Raw genomic sequence first — 16,960 nt, 5'->3', positions numbered from 1 at the left:
TATCTTTCTCCTTTCTATTAAGGTTCTTTTAGGTTTTAGTTTTAAAAACAGCTGAAAACTTCAAACCATGTTCTTGGCTACTTAAAAATCTTTATTCTATAATACTTGCTCATTCAATTCTTAGTGTAGAGTTTTTGAGCTTACCTGAAGCAGGCCATGTCGTGTCTACATTTTTGTATTCACATGTTTTTATTTATTCTTTTCTATGTATGTTATTGTAACTACTGTTTGCTTTATTGTTGTATTTCTTATATCTTCTTTATCAGTTCAACTCTCACTTTCTTAGCTATATTATCATCATTGCAATCATCGTTGTTGTGGTTGTCATTCTTTGGTGGAACTGGGGCTTGAATTCAGGGCTTTACACTTGTAAAGTAGGTACTGTACTGTTTGAGCCACACCTCCAGTCCATTTTTCTCTGGTTATTTTTGAGATAGGTCTTGCAAACTATTTGCCCAGGCTAGCCTCAAACCATGATTCTTCTGATCTCAGCCTCCCAAGTAGCTAGAATTACAGGTGTGAGCCACTGATACCTGGCCCTATGATATTACTAAATCTCCAATCATAAAGTATAATGTTGATGGTGAAAATAAGTGTGCTGATGACCCATCATGGGTCATTTTGACCAGATTCTCCCAAATCAAAACCATCATTTTTTCTCAAATCCAGTTTGAAGAATTAGAAAAATGTGAAAAATAGTATAACAGTAATATGTTATTAAGCTTCCCAGAATAAACTCATCAGCCTAATTTAGTTTTAAGAGGGTTTTGTACTTGCTGGCTGTTTACTGTTCTTCCTTGACCTAAACATCCTTAAATATTTTCAGAAAAGAAAATTTGTTCTGTAGTTTTATAAAATCTCAGAGAGGACTGATAGCTCATCTGTTTCTGTTGACTGACTTGTTAATTAGGGCTTAACTTGGTGGTAAAGACCTCCTTTGTGGAGATTGTGTCATGTCCTTGAAGACTGGGGTCACTTTCATGAGAAAAGCTTTGCTTTTGGCCAGAAATGCTCTGTGCACACATCTCTGTACTGGATGGAGGTACTGGGAGTAGAGGGTAGAGATTTCTGCTGGAGAACTTTTAGTTTTATAATTAACAAAAGGAAGAGAAGACTCTCAGATATTTGTAACCATGTATTCTAATGTCTTAGAATAGACATTTTTCTTGCCTCTCCATGAAGTGTATATAATTGGCTTAAGCAGAAGTGAAAAGTGTGTTAATATAGTAAAAAGTGAGATCCAGCTGACAACAACAAAAAGTATAATTGCGCCTCATTAATCTTAGGCTGTTTTACGATTTTATAAACATAATTTACAAGGTCTTACAAAAATTGTGGATTATATAGATATTATGTGATGAGTCTATGTTTTCAGGCCAATGGCTTCATATGACGTGTTATTTTAAACAACTAACAGATTTTGTTAATCTGGGATGTGGCCTCAGGGTCTGAGACAATTTAAAAATAAAAAAAATTATAAATATAAAAAATATGGGTGGAATCCTAAAATAATATTTCATTTGTGACCACTGTATAAACTGACTTAGGAATAAAGCAAATATTTTACTTCGTGGTTTTGTAGAAGAGGAAAAATTAAAAAAAAAAAAAAAAAAAACCACTCACCTTCAAAAGATCCACACTCTGAAACTGGCTAGGTCACATTGGTCTATTAGTGACCATTCTCCAAGGAGAGGCATTTGATGAAAACATCTCAAGTGTCTCTGGGGGAACCCTGAATTCAGAGTCATGGCCCAGTGTCATAGAAAAATGGGGTGACAAAATGAAACTTGCCTGCCCTTAAGAAAAATAAACAACTCTGTTGCTAGTAGGATTTTGTGAAATTGTATCCCTCATTAAATGCATTAATTTCATAAAATTTTATTTTGTTTTGAAGAGGAACTAGTAAAAAATGGTGGAAGTTTTCTTTGCTAATATTGGCACAGGAATTTGATATGATTAAAATGACAAATGCTGGGTAAGAATAATTTAGAGGGAGGCAGAATGACACACAGTTTGTTGACTCATCTCTGTCTCCTTATTTTACGTATTTCATAGCTATGTTGGTCTTTGTGAAACTGTAGAACCTTGTCCTCATACTGCAGACTTTGTTTGCCAGGTTCTTGTGCCCAGGAAATATTTTTTCGAATGAGAATGTGGACAAGGGGACAGATGTGGCAAACACTGGGTAGGAAATATAGGCCCTTTGTAAGAATCTTTAGAAAAACAGAAATCATGAGTTGTTTTTCTTGTTGGAGACTCTTGGAAAAGAATTGCCTCATATAGTTCAAAAGGATAGACAAAATTAGCTTTTGCTTCTGAGTACCTTCTGACTATAAAATTAGTTATTGCACTAAGTCAAGTTCTCTACCTGGGAAATATTGGTTGTTTACTTCATAGAATCTTCCATCTTGCTATTAGATGTTGTGATAGACAGTGTTCTCACTTAATTTTGGTATTTTTACCAGGGAACAGCAAGAGGTATTACTGTAATCTAAACTTCATCTCTGTTAGGTTATAAATCTCAAAAAAAAAAAAACCCAAAAACAAAAAAAGCACAGCCTTCTAGAGAACACACTAGCTAGCGAATGCCTTCAGCCTGCAAAACCTACTGCGAATAGAATTCAGTTAGATTGCTACACTCAGTAGAAAGTTATTTTTCAAACTGTGGTGTTATTAAAGGGACAGAAATAATGTCTGGAAAAGTCATTTATAAACATTTAGGAGGCAGGTTGTAGTATATCCATATTTCTTAATGTAGTAATTAGGAGCATCTTAAGATGCTGTGATATAGACCAGAACTTACTTGAATCCAAGCAATTAGCAAGAAAGCCATGCAGGTAGACTATGCCATTCGAAGAAAATATGATGACTCTTTTATTTCCATGTATTTTCAAAACTCATGCCTTGCTATCTAATTTTTTATAGATCATTATTTATATGATAGATTATATTAAAGTGCACTAAACAAATTCATAAATTAATATATATTTAAATTTGTGTGTGCAATACTTTTTCAGGGGTGGCAATGTTGAATCGAGTGCACTTAGAGACCAAGCATAAGGACAGACACAGCAGTCAAGTGTCTCTGTGGATGCAAATGAACACAGAAATTGAGCTTTTTGTGCTCTATCTGCAGGAAGAGATCTCCAGGCAAATTGCAAATTTATTTTTCTGTTTCTGTTTATGCAGGGGACATGTTGTAGTGGCTTGATGGTTACCTTGGTGATTGGTATCTGATCCTTTCTGCTGGCCTTTTTTTGTCCTCACACGAGTGCTCAATGTCCTGAGGCTAGAAATAGCAGGGGAGGCCACAGAAGTTTGTGTGATGTGACATAGGAATAAGCTGACCCCTTTTGCTGAGGATGAGTGCAGTGAAGAGGGAAAGGAGGCAGTTTAGCAAAGTGCTGTGATTTACAGTCAGATTTGCAGAGGTAAATTTCAATTAGTTGCAAAATTGTATTTGAGATTTAGTGTTGATTTTCTTTGTCCTACTTCTTAACTTTTGTCTTTTTATTTCTCAAACACGTATTAGGGAAGATGTTAAGTTATGCTTGCCTGTAGACTAATAGTTAAGTCAGCCTTTCTTCATTAAAATCTAAAAAAGTAGTATTAATCATAGGGAAATGTATAAAAATTGTCTTTTGCTTATTCAGGCTTGCTTTTACAACTTGTTTTCTTGATTCCTGACTGTAAAAATGACAACAACGAACCCCACGAAAATTCCTTGGTTATTCTTCAAACCTGGCGAAAAGTCAAATAATTCCCTAACTTAACACAATTTGAAATTTTCTTTCAAAGCTGGTGGCTCCTCTAATATATATTGCTAGAGAGGGACATGCAAGCCAAGAAATGCATTTCCACAGCTTGTTTGGAAAATGAAGTCCTTGAAAATACTTCATTTCATATTCCAAGTTAGGTTAGTTCATAGAGGTAATATGAATTAACGAAAACCTGGTACAAACATATAGCTTCACAAAGCAGTGTCTTTGCATTACCTAAGTTTCTAATACAATCTAAGATTTCTAAGGTATTCTAAGAAAGCTTGGTTGATACAATGAAAACACACACTTCTTCTTAGCATAAGTTTTTTTAGCTGTCCAAATATATCCTCTTGGAATTTCGGTCAGTGAAATTTAGTATAATATAGTTAACTGCTGGAATTTTCTTCATGACACATACAGACACTGAATGCTTCATGCCTAGTGCCTTCTGTGCTCCTCTTTATAAAGAAAAAATTTTGGGACTTCCTCAGCTTAAATTCTTCCTCTGGTACATTTACTTCTACTACATTTTTGTAAATTTTCATAGTTCTCTAATCACTTGTTATCACATTTTTGACTTGGATAAGACATATTTGAATTTTTCATTAAGAATTAAGTTTTCCTGGAATTATATTTTAGAAGTCATTGGAAATGCAGCTTTTAGTAACCAAACTATTACTTTCTTGAATAACAGAAAACATGATTCACTCAGCGAGAGCTTGCATTATCAAAGGGAATTTTGTCATGAAAATATAAATCTTTGCTTAAAAACCATGGCATTTTTTAATTGTTCAAAACCCTCTAGAAAACAGTGCCTGAGTTTTGCAACTATGTCAGAGGCCAGCTATTAAAATTTCAGTTATTAAGCTGATCACGTCAAAAATTTCTAGGAATTCAACAGATATGAAAGAAAGTACCTGATAAGGAGTGAGATCTACTGAATAGCAGGCACTGTCTCCACCATCACCACAGGCCTGGCTCAAAAAAATGGCTTTGATCAGAAAGGCAGTGTTTGTATCATTGCTAGGGAGAGGTTTTCATTCATTCATTCATTCATTCAGATGCTTAGTGAGATACTGTGCTCAGCATGTATGATAATGATTGTTCCTGGTTCCTGTTTTTATGGAAAGAAATCCATAACACAAGTAAGAAGCCTTCTTTTCTTCCTGTTTTATAATACAGGAAAATGCTGGTAAGTGTCTGCTCATCTTTTGTCCCAGCCAGTAGCAAGAAAATTGATAGTCATCTGGCATGATTAATTAATGGAATTGGACTGAGGGATTGTGGACAAGCCAAGAAGTTATTTGACATCTAAGATTCAGAATTGACGTATAGAAGTTTCGTAGAAACATGGAGGAGAAAAGCAAGGAGGAAAACATTCAGTGACTGATAGTTTTAGCTTTGTGAAGCAGAGAGTAAATTGTGCTAAGTATAATGAAGTCTCCAAATTGTTCGGTATTGAAATTTCTAGAGATAACAATTATGTAAGCCTGACATATTGTAGAAGTTTGGATCTAGTAAGTGAGCCATTGTTTATTACTGGCTATATTTCCATTTGTAGAAAAGAACACAGGCCTTCACAGTATCATTGAAAGAGTCAGTATCTAAGCTACAGTACTTACAGACAAGTGTAAAGAAATGCTCCCCCTCCCATTACTATGGTTTGGATGAGTGTCCCCCAAAGAAGGCTGTATTGAGAGGGATGTGCCCTCATAAGAGATGGAGAGACCCTGTTTCTTTTTTCTTACCTTCCTGGTTCCTAACACACGCTTCCCTACCATTGCCCTTTGGTGATGTTATCAGGGTTGCAATACAATGGGGCCACCTGATCTTGGACAGGAAATTTCGGAACCAGGAGCTAAATAAACCACTTACAAATAAATTGCCTTAGGTATTTTGTCTTAATAATGGGAAACTAATGCACTCATTTTCTTCAGTGTGAAGTTGTATGCTTATCTAAATTCAATAATATATATGCCATGAAGTTGATAACCTTAGCTCAGAATGACCAGATTATCCTTTAAAACCAGGATCTCTCTTCTTTTCTTTATAAATATTTTTATTCTGAAAAGAAATCACAGATAATATTAAATTTAAGAGGGAAAGGGCATTGTATTCAAGCTGTTTAGAACATGACAAGGCCAAATGCTGGAAACCACTGGTGTAAGGACAGGACAACCTAAGGTGGCACCTGGTAAAACAGTGTTTGTCCTCAGACCCACATGGCTTCCCAGTAAGAACTGATAAGGGGAAGCAGGATGCCTGCTTGACTTAGTGTTTCTAGTCTTGGCTAAATTATCTCCCAGACAGGATGGGCAAAATATGTTGGTAAATGCTACAGTTTACCTATTTGTCTCCTCAAAAATATTGTAATTCAATTGCTATTGTAAGGGTGCTAAGAGGTGGGAAATTTAGGAGGTGTTGTGGTCATGGCTCCACCATTGTGAGTGGGATCGGTGCTATTTATAAAGGGGGCAAGTATGTCCTCCTCTTGCTTTCTGTCTTACCTTTCCTCCTTCCACAATGCAACATAAAAGTCCTCTCAAGATTCTGTGATAGCCACAAAAAAATGGAATAAGTCAGTGGTTAAAGGATATGAAGGATAGCAGCTGAGAATGAGGGTGACATGGACAATTGGGTCCAATACAAAGAGCTGTGTTCTGGAGACAGGTAGGCTTGGGTTTGGATTCTAGCTCTGTTGCCCTGTTTCTTCTGTGGTTTGCCGTAGGTTATTTTCTCTACTGAGACTGTTACATCTCTACAGTAGGAATACTTACTGTTAGAATTTCAAGGAACCAATGTGGACCTGTCTGTCACTCTTGAATTTTGAATGGACTGAAACAGTTGGGAGCTAATTCATCAGCTTTATTACAAATAAAGGCAGCTGGAGACACGGCTTTAATCTATGGCCAAATGATCATATTGACATCCCTGCCCTAAGTCAGTACAAATGTGAGGGGTAAGGAAACAACTCCCCTCTACACTTACCTACAATTCTAAAGGATGGAATGGTTCTATTTATGTAAGCAATCAATAAGTCTTAGTGTCTCTTTTTCTCTCTCAGTCAGATTTTGAATATTCTGCACATCAGCTGAAATGAGCTGGGTTATTTAGGGCTACCAGAGTTAGAATAAAAAAAAAACCTTCCAGAGGTGCCTGCAATGGCCTCATGGATTGTTCTCTCCCCTACCTCAACCAATGATCTAGAATAGGTAGAAAGGAGCTTTCTTAATGCTGAGGAGGAAGATTTGTCTGCAGAAAATCTCTCCACTTTATGGAGAGAGTTAGTTCCTAGCTTTATTGTGTGAACAACTTGACCCTTCCCTGAGCTATGCTTTTAGTAGTTTAATCTGTTAGATGGGATTAGGCTCAGGATGAGTTCCTTTTGCAAAAACTGGGGCAAAGAGATCCAGAGAGAGAAGGTGCTGTTCAAAAAGAGTGTGGTGCTGTTAACACATCAGGTAAGAAACCCAGAAAGATTAGACTTCTTTTAACTACTAGGAAAACTTTGTAAGATTCCCAAAACCTTTCTACCTCCACCCATCTTTGCTATTTTTATTACCATCTGTATGTTCTCTTATAATGAGCCAGAACACTCTTAAAATGGAAAGAGTTCAAGTGCATATTTTCTATGGCAACAGAGAGAAAAGGCAGTGGAATGACTATTCCTGCCAGGTTAGTGGGGAACCCAGTCTACATTTCAGAAAAAAAGAAGAGTAAAATATGGAGCATCTGCAGTCTACATTTCAGAAAAAAAGAACAGTAAAACATGGAGTGGTGGAGATGGTGGTGGGGAGGTAACAAGAAGCCAATCCAGGACAGAAGAATTACTCTGTGTCATTATTATCACTTATTTGTTTGTTTGAGTGAGGGTCTTGCTTTTGTAGCTCAGGCTGGCCTCAAACTCACTTTCTTCTCAGTCTCCTGAGTGCTGGAATTATAGGCATGACCACCAACATGGCTACTCTACATCATTAATAAGCAAGAGACAGACATGTGAATAGACTTGTTGAACATATCTAGGGAATTAATGTTTGTAACTGGCAAGATTTTTTTCAATTTCCTAATTTTAAAATAAAACTAACAACTCTTTAAAGCAAGTTATCCTAAACAATACAAATGTGCCAGTTTGGATATGATTCTTGGACCAAGTGAATTGATTCACATGGGAATTAATTCATAAGTCTTAGGTATCAGAATGTAAATAGGGTTTGTGAATTGTTTGACAATACTCCTTACATATTAATTTTTCCTAAATCATCTGACTGCCAGTATTTCATTTTAAGAGTGGCAATTAAGAAAGGAAAATCCTGTTTTTACCCCAGGGCTTAGAATCCACCAATACTTGTGGGTTGAGCATTTTACCCAAATATAGGCCTTTTAGTGATTAAGCTAATTTACTCATTTCCAACTGCAACATCCTGTTTATAAGAAAGAGGACATCTAAAAAGCCATTTTGAACATGAGCTAGCTCTCCTAAAATCAACATCTTGGTGAACTTATGTGTTAAGTGAGTCACAACTATTTGGATGAAGACTTTCTGGTTTTGAAAGAGAAAGTACTTGGAGGAAAAATGTCATTTTGGTTTCACTGAAATGGAAATATTTGAGAAATGGAACTTGCTGGTGAGCCTATCATATATCAGGTTTCCACACATTTCCGAAGCTAGTTTTGTGAATTTGTAGAGCTGTGTTCCCCATTGGCTAAATTTTAACCATCACAAAACGCTTTTAGCCTCCCATAAATGATTTTTAAAATAAAATCCTGCAAGAGGTAAAAAGTTTTAACAATACTTTGAAGTTAGTATTATTCCCTTGGTAAATTGTATTCTTAAAGTTATAGATTGTCCCAAAAGAAAGCTAAACTTGTGTCTAGTCACATTATTTACCTGATAGACAAACGTGCCTCCTTTTTTTTTAACTTTTGCTCTTTAATATTTGAAAATGTCATTGTGGCTAATCCAAAGTCTAAGTTATCTAGAGTAATGGTATGCACAGCATTTTATATTTGGGTTTAATGTACACTCAATATTTATTAGCTGTTCTTCTGAATGTATAGCTTGAATTTTTGAGAACTGAGTAAACTCATGACCCCTGTTTAAGCATCACTAGTGTCTAGGCTGCTGATGGTAAAACGCCTGTCTCCTGCTCTGCGCCGTGAAGTGTTAGACCTGAATTTAAGGATCTTTAGGTGTCTTTAAATATTTGCATCTGAAGTGCTTCAAACCCATCAAGTCTCAGCTTGAATCACTTTTGTTTTAGTCACTGTTATAGCCACTAGTCAGTTACTGTGTCATCTCCAAGTGAGGGGCTGTGGCCATCTGAGAGCTTTCCCTTTCATGTATCCCACAAATTAATTGGTCATCAGTTCCTGATAATTGTGTCTCTAAAATATCTCTTCTTCCCCTTGTCTGCCCTAGGTCAGACAAAATCACTTTCCATCTACTTCTACACCAACTCCTTTTGGGGCATCCATGTTGACCCTACTTTTTGTGTCACCAGTATCTTCCTGTTCATATAGCCAAACATGAATATAGGACCTATTTCTCTATAACTGTTTACCTACTTCCTGTTGGGTTAGGGTCAAAGCATTTCTCATCTGACACAACCTACTTTTCTAGATTCCTCTGTCCTACTTGCTTGACCCCGGTCCCCCATTCATATGGAACATTATCCCCTACAAAAATCCTTTGAATAAAACGTATATTTTCACACTGAATTAGTCCACATCCTGATGATCATTATTTACGACTCCCTTTCTGCCTTCTTACCTTCCCCCTTCCAGAAGTAAAAATTGGTTCTTCTGGTTCTCTCACAACCATCCTTTTTTTTTATTGTTTTATTATTCATATGTGCATACAAGGCTTGTGTCATTTCTCCCCCCTGCCCCCACCCCCTCCCTTACCACCCACTCTGCCCCCTCCTTCTCCCCTCGATACCCGGCAGAAACTATCTTGCCCTTATCTCTAATTTTGTTGAAGAGAGAGTATAAGCAATAATAGGAAGGAACAAGGGTTTTTGCTAGTTGAGATAAGGATAGCTATACAGGGAGTTGACTCACATTAATTTCCTGTGCGTGTGTGTTACCTTCACAACCATCCTTTTCTTAAACTCTCTTTTGCTGTTACACAATATATTCCATTGTAGTTCATGATCTATGTGATTATTTCTCAAGCTAAACTATGAAGTTCTTGAAACAGTGACGATTATTTATTTGTGAAAATAAGTAGCAGTTTCAGTGTTTGGACTTAGTAAATACCTCCACTAATTGGCACTGGATAAAAGGACATGTTGAAATGTTTACAGATTCTCATAGGTACAGTTATTGTACCAAATGGATGTAGAAAAACTTGAAGGATGAGAGTAAAGAAAAACAGTTCCTTTGCCAATTTTTTCTTGAGATCTTAGGTTTAAATTTATTACATACATGGGAATTTCTCTGAAAAGTCAGAGAATAATCATGGCACTATTACCTGCAATTACGATTTGTTCTCATTATATCCATCAAGATATTTTCTTTGGCATTTGTTATCAATCCACTGTACTGGTGATGTGAACATAAGAACTGTCACTAGAGTTGCCCACTTTATGTTTAATTTATGCTAAGTCAGTTGGGAAGCATGCAGTTATTTCCAATAAGGTAAATGCAAAGTTAAGTGCATACTGAAAAAAAAGTACAATCTATACCTTCTGCTTATTGTAATAGAAATGGAAAGAGACATTCAGTACATATGGAATAATTAAGTACTAGGCTTGTTGACATGGATTATAGTAAGTGAAAAAAAAAAAGAAAAGAAAAACATGGAGCAAGGAAAAAATCATTATGACCTGGGCAAGCAATTAAGAAGTACTTATTTGAGTTATTCCTGAAAAAACAGATAAAGGTTATATAAGTAAAAACAAAGAATTCAATATGAAGAAAAAACATGGGTGAATTGAAAAGATTATTGACTTTCTGTGTCATGGAAGCAAAACTTAAGTTGATAATTTAAGTGACTATTTGGATCATTTACTTTTGGGAATATGAAGTTATTTCATTCCTCTTTGTTGTTCTTTCACAGGTGGGTCAGACATTGAATACCTGGATTTCTACAAGCCTGTTGTGTGGTTCTGGATCCTTGTAGGACTTGCTTACTTTGCTGCTGTCTTGAGCATGATTGGAGATTGGCTCCGAGTGTTATCTAAAAAGACAAAAGAAGAGGTGAGAATTAAGAGGGTGACAAACATGCTTCTGTTTAGCTAATTCTGTAAGGGGTCTTTAAAAAGTTAAAAAAATATAGTTTTTTTGAAATATTTAGATATTATTTAAGTACTTGTAAGTATTTGCATTTGACATGAATTTGCTGTATGAGGTAATGGAGAAATATATCACATGAGTTATAATTCATTCACTTAAAATATTTACTCAACACTTTTTGTGTGCCAGATGTGTCTAGGAACTGAAGTTAATTTGTAATGAAAAGAAGATGTCATTTCAAATATTTTCTTATTTCTCTTTTCCTTTTGTTTTCACCCTCAAGAGTACAAAGTGATTTTCACTTCATAAAGCAAATTATAATAGGAAATATTTGTATCAAGGTAACAGTAGCATGAAGTAATGAGTGTTTTATATAATGTTGAATTTTTTACTCCATTCATTTATTTTCTTTTTCTTATGTCTACATACATATGTGCATGTGCACATATGTACGCACACATTCCACTCCAAAGCTGAATATATTATGGCCACTTTCTCCTTTGTACATATTCCAGCTATTTAGAATGGTGTCCCTTTACTTAATTGTACAACTATACATATGGAAATAAACATTGGATTTTTGTTTTTGTTTTGGTGATACTGGAGCTTGAACTCAGGGCTTTTCACTTGCCAGGCAAATGCTCTACCACTTGAGCTATTCCATAAGCCCTTTTTTTTGTGTTGGGTATTTTTGAGACAGGGTCTCACAATTTTTCTGGCTGGCCTCAAACTACAATCATCCTGATTTCCTCCTCTTGAGTAGCTGGGATTACAGATGCAAGCCACCATTGCCTGATCTAAACATTGACACATGAAATTTTGGAAATTTTAAATCAAATATTGATTTTGAAATGCTTTTGGGAAATTAAGTTTTGACTGCATATTTGCATGTCCAGAAGTATTGTTAGCTTGAATGAGACAGAGTAGAGTTTTCGAATTAATTCTGTAGTTTTTGTTTCTGGGTCTTAGTCAACTCTACTGACTGTTTAAGAGAATAATATGCCTATAGATCCCACCTGTAGTTCTCATGGTCTTCCCTTGATTGTCTTCTCTATTTCATTATCTGCTGTTCATAGGCCAAAAGACATCTGCTCCAAGTCTATGATTGCTACCTGCACAGGTTTGTTAAAGATATACCCAAAAGAAATGAAACAAGATATGAAATTGATTTATCTCTACAGAAGATGTTGTCTTCATTTTCATTGAAACTTGTCAACTCACACAATTTTTTTGAAGTTTTAGCAAGGATTTATTTTAATATAGCAGGATAAAATACAGAGAAGTGGGGCATGGAGGGGAGAAAGAGAATCATTTCCAGCTCCCTTCCCCCCAGGAAATGAGAGTAAAAGACTCTAAATCACAGAATTTTTTATTGATATCCAGGGTGCCTATGGTAGTGTAGGTTACCTAACACTCCTTCTCATGGGTGCCATATTTCCAAATGAAAAGTCACATACTTAGCCTGTATGTTATTAATCTACATCTTAATTGCACCATAAAACCAAAATCTTTTTATTTTAAATAAATCAGCAAAAAACAATGTACTTGATATGCCAATATAACTTGTGTGAAAACTCTTGAATAGGACTTGAGTGGATTCACCTCAGTCTTAGGCTCATTTTGTATGTTGGGTGTGTATTTATCTCTCTGTGTATGTGTGTGTGTGTTAGAAAGAGAGAGAGAGAGAGAGAGAGAGAGAAGGAGGGAGGGAGGGAGTTGATTATTCTGACTTCTTGTGTACTTTTAAGGATCTTGAGAAGCTAAGGGAATAAAGGAAATGTTTTTGATAACATAGGTAAAAGGAGAACTGCTCAAACATACATTCATAAACTAATTTTTAAATGGATTTTAAAATTAGGAAAATATCATTTTATAATGCACACACACACACACACACACACACACACCTATATATATATACTATATATTATGTACATACACACTAATATTATGGATCTTAGTCATGAAGTTTAAAAAGCCACTAAAACACATACAATACGGGGGTGGGGGGAATTTTACATCTTACTGAAATTCCTGAAATTGGTATAGAGTATTTGTTTAAAGTTTTAAAACTCATATTATTAAAAACCAGTGTTTTTTTGTGATAGGACAAGCTGATAGAAAGCTTTAGCATACTTTAGTATAAGATGACCAGCTATAATTGTGTGCTTGGGCTATTACAGACACGTCCCATCAGGGGGCTTAAAGAACAGACCTTCATGTTCTCACATTCTGGAAGCTGTAAGTCCAAGAGGGTGTTATCAGAGCTGGTTCCTGGTGAGACCTCTTTCCTTGGCTCACAGATAGTGTCTTCTCACTCTGTCCTCATAAGGCCTCTCTATGTACCTGTGTTTGGAGAGAGCACACAATTCTCCTCTTCTACTTACATGGGCACCAGTTTTATCAGATTATGACTTCCTTTAATTACCCTTTTAATACCCCTATTTCCAAATCCAGTCCACATTGGAGGTGACCACTTCAACATATACATTTTGGAAGGACATAACTCAAGCTATTTCACTATCTTTTAAAACTGATTTATATTTCTACATAAGTGGTTTATTATATATGAAAAACAGAGTTATGTGAGTACTTTTGAGGGATCTCCATGACTCTCAACTATGTGCATGTTTCCCATGCTGATTAAACATGGAGAAGGAGGAAACTTTATTTTTCTTACCACAAACTTTTTAGCTCTACCTACTGTTTTGAGTAACATGTACTTTCTGGCAGTCGCATTTGTAGAAAACTCACATGAGTAAAGGCCGTGACCAAAAGTTCATGTGAGTCCTCTGAGGCTGCAGCTGCTCTGGATTGTTGAGCCAGCTGAAATAGAATTTTTAATTTGAGAAGATGTGTACTTTCTGATTTATAATGCAATTTAGGGAAATGCAGAATAGGGTCACAAATTCAACCAAGCATGTGAAATAAGAAAGGGAAGGGAATTTATAATTTATCTGAAGATTATCAGGAGCAAAGTTTTTAAAGATTAAATAGTACTTCAGTGTTTATGGCAATAGAAAAAAGAGGTTAGTTGAGAATTCTAACATTGAAGTAACTCACTAAAGGGTATAATTAAATGAAAACCTACTAAATGTATTCTCATTGTAATCTCTAAGTAGATGAGCCAGTGCTAGGTGACTAATCCGTATCCTTACTTTCTATGCCTCAACCATTCTAGACACTCCAACTTTTAAAAGCTTCCAAAATGTTTGGCTGTTCAGACACAGCAAGGTTATTATTACTGCTGTTGTTATTATTATTATTATTATCGTGCTGGAGATTGAACCCAGGGCCCACTGTACCACTGACATACACCTTCAGCTCAGTAAGATTATTTTTAGCTTTTGGTTTTAATGAATAAATATTCTAAATATTTTTAATAACTAATAATTCACTCCATGGATTTTAAAAACACAGACTAAATCATAGAATCAGATTCCCAAGTGCTAATACTAAGACACATGCATTCCCTTAAAAGAAAGAGTCGGTTTTAGCTAATAATAAGTTCTGTCTCTACTATTTTTTTCAAAACTAAATCTGTTTAAACCATATCAGTAAAATATGAATGTACAGAGCTAATCATCTATGGCCTTATTTCATATGCTAGTAATATTATTGGACATGGGTCACATGCTAGGGGGAGAACTTGTACAGGAGGAACAAGGAAAGGTAGGAAATCCAAAACTTGAAAGTGCTTGATGTGCTCACTGTAGAGGAACAAATAAAGTAATCTTAAACTGACAGAGACCACTATGGAAGGTGACCAGGAAATAGTGAGGAGGTCTGGTAGAGATGAACCAATTCAGGTTGTAATACATATGTACATGGAAGCAATGCTAGGACTCTCTCTTTTTAGCTATCCTTATCTCAATTAGCAAAAATACTTTGTCTTTCTTATTATTGCTTATGTCTTCTCTTTAACAAAATTGGAGAAGAAGGCAAAACAGGTTCTGCCTGGAAGCGAGGGGGAGAAGGAGGGGCGGGGGGCAGAGGGGACAGATAGCCCAAACAGTGTATGCACATATGAATAAATGAGTAAACAATAAAAAAGTATGCTGTTTGCAATGATGACTACTTTTAGTGAAATTGTGATATTTGGAAGTAAGGAAAACTATTATTTTTCATAAGCATGTTGAAATAAAACATGTTGGTATCGCTAATCCATCTGAAATATTTGGAGAGAAATTGATTAGTTGGAACAACACCATATTGTTTCAGAAGTGCCACATATAATTAGACTTGATCTGCATTTTTCAAAGAAAGCAATAATGAGCTCAGTAATTTTCCCCTGGAGACATATGCATGTCTGAAAAGTGTCTGTTTCATTATTTTTTAAATTCTAGTGGGGAGTAAGCACATGTTTAACAGTAAAGACTAATTATGGTTTCTATGAACCCACTTACCCCCTTCTGAGGAAACAGTTTCCATTTAGAAAAGGGAGATTATTTAGGTATTTGGCATCATACACTATTACTGATATCTGAGACATGTATATTAAAAATAAGATGTGACCACAACACCCAGAAGATACACCTGTGCTTGCTTAGAAAGTGATCAGGGAATAGTGCATCCTTTTTATGCATGGGCATTGCTGAATTACATACTGTTCACATTTCTTACACTTTGAAAGTTGTGATTTCTATGTACCATTTCTATTGATGTCCATGCATGGTAGCGTTTGAACTTCCTGTGTCCATGTGGGACAAACACCAGCTCAGCCCCTACCACAGCATGACAATGTTGCCAGGCTTTATAGGAGTGCAGCTGGTCATCGTGGGAGGATAACCAAGCAGTATCTCTTTGGGAATACCATTTCTTTACTTTCTGGAGGTGTTTGTGTAATTAAACACTCACTTTAATGAGATGACCTTGTATCATTTAAGAAAACACCCTTCATTTGGGGGAACCCTAGTGTTAAGAAGCCTTGAAAGACTGTCCCTGAACTGGATCCAGTATTGGGAGCTAAGAATATGAAGGAACATAGTTTTGTTTTATTGATTACCTTGTGACCGCATTGGTCTCCCCTGAACTCAATTTAGGGTGGCAATGACTCTTTCAATGGAACAGCAGGATGTGGAGGTTCCTTATTGTGGCCAGAAATGAGCAGTTAAACAACAGTTATATGCTGGGCCCTGAAAATTTTGCAATTGAGAAATTTATCATCATTTCTCATAGAAGTGCTTTTAATATGAAAGGTTTTATAGGCCAATTTAAAATAGCTTAGACTTTATTTTGAAAACCTCGGGGAGCCATTGAAGCATTTTAAGTAAGTGGAATGAATGTTTTTGGCAACACTGAAAAAGAGATTAGAAGCGAACAGAGCTGGATACAGAGAACTCAGTTGGGAGGGCTTACTCCAGGAGTCCAGGTAATACAGAATGAAAAGTGTAAGGTAGCAGTGAGATAGAAATGAACATATGGATTTCAAATCTGTTTTGGGACTAGAAGGAATTGAATTTGTTAACCCATTAGCTGTGGGCAAAAAGAAACAGAAAGATGACATCCATGATTCCAATGTTGACTGGGATCACCCAACACAAGGAAGAACATAGAAAAATGAGAGCGTTTGGGTCAATGGGAGGAATGAGGAACGACATATTGTGATTGGTGAATGTGTTGGATGTCCAGGTGATTAACTTAAGTCTAGGAAATTGAATTGGATGTCTGGAATGTAGGGAACAATGGAAGCTGGGAAGATAGTTTAGGGTCATGACTACATAAATGATAATGGGAATTTTGATTAGAGGTGAATCACCTTGTGATATTTATAAAGTGAACCTAGAGAAAACCCTTCATTTAAGCTTTTAAGGAACTGGATGTGGAGACTCTGAAGGGCTGTTTAGCAAATAATTTAGTGAAATGAATTGCTTTGTGGTAGGGTCTGTTGGGAAGGCAAGGGAGATGATGTTTTAAGGAGAGAATGGTGAAAGTGATGGATCGTATGGACTAAAGACAAGGGC

At 36.0% G+C, this 16,960-nt stretch overlaps 1 protein-coding gene across 8 annotated transcripts in view; it reads left to right on the top strand.

Moving 5' to 3' along the window:
• Kcnk2 (potassium two pore domain channel subfamily K member 2) overlaps nucleotides 1-16,960 on the top strand; it is a 190,760-nt gene that overhangs the window by 147,185 nt on the left and 26,615 nt on the right. For all 8 annotated transcript variants that reach the window (XM_074048331.1, XM_074048328.1, XM_074048329.1 and 5 more), the window contains one exon: nucleotides 10,822-10,961. In XM_074048331.1, coding sequence (XP_073904432.1) covers nucleotides 10,822-10,961 — 140 coding nt within the window. The remainder of the gene's footprint in view (nucleotides 1-10,821; nucleotides 10,962-16,960) is intronic.

The sequence above is a fragment of the Castor canadensis genome, chromosome 11 (genome assembly GCF_047511655.1).
Source record: "Castor canadensis chromosome 11, mCasCan1.hap1v2, whole genome shotgun sequence".
Taxonomy (NCBI): domain Eukaryota; kingdom Metazoa; phylum Chordata; class Mammalia; order Rodentia; family Castoridae; genus Castor; species Castor canadensis.
This window is presented reverse-complemented; position numbering and strand designations above follow the sequence as displayed.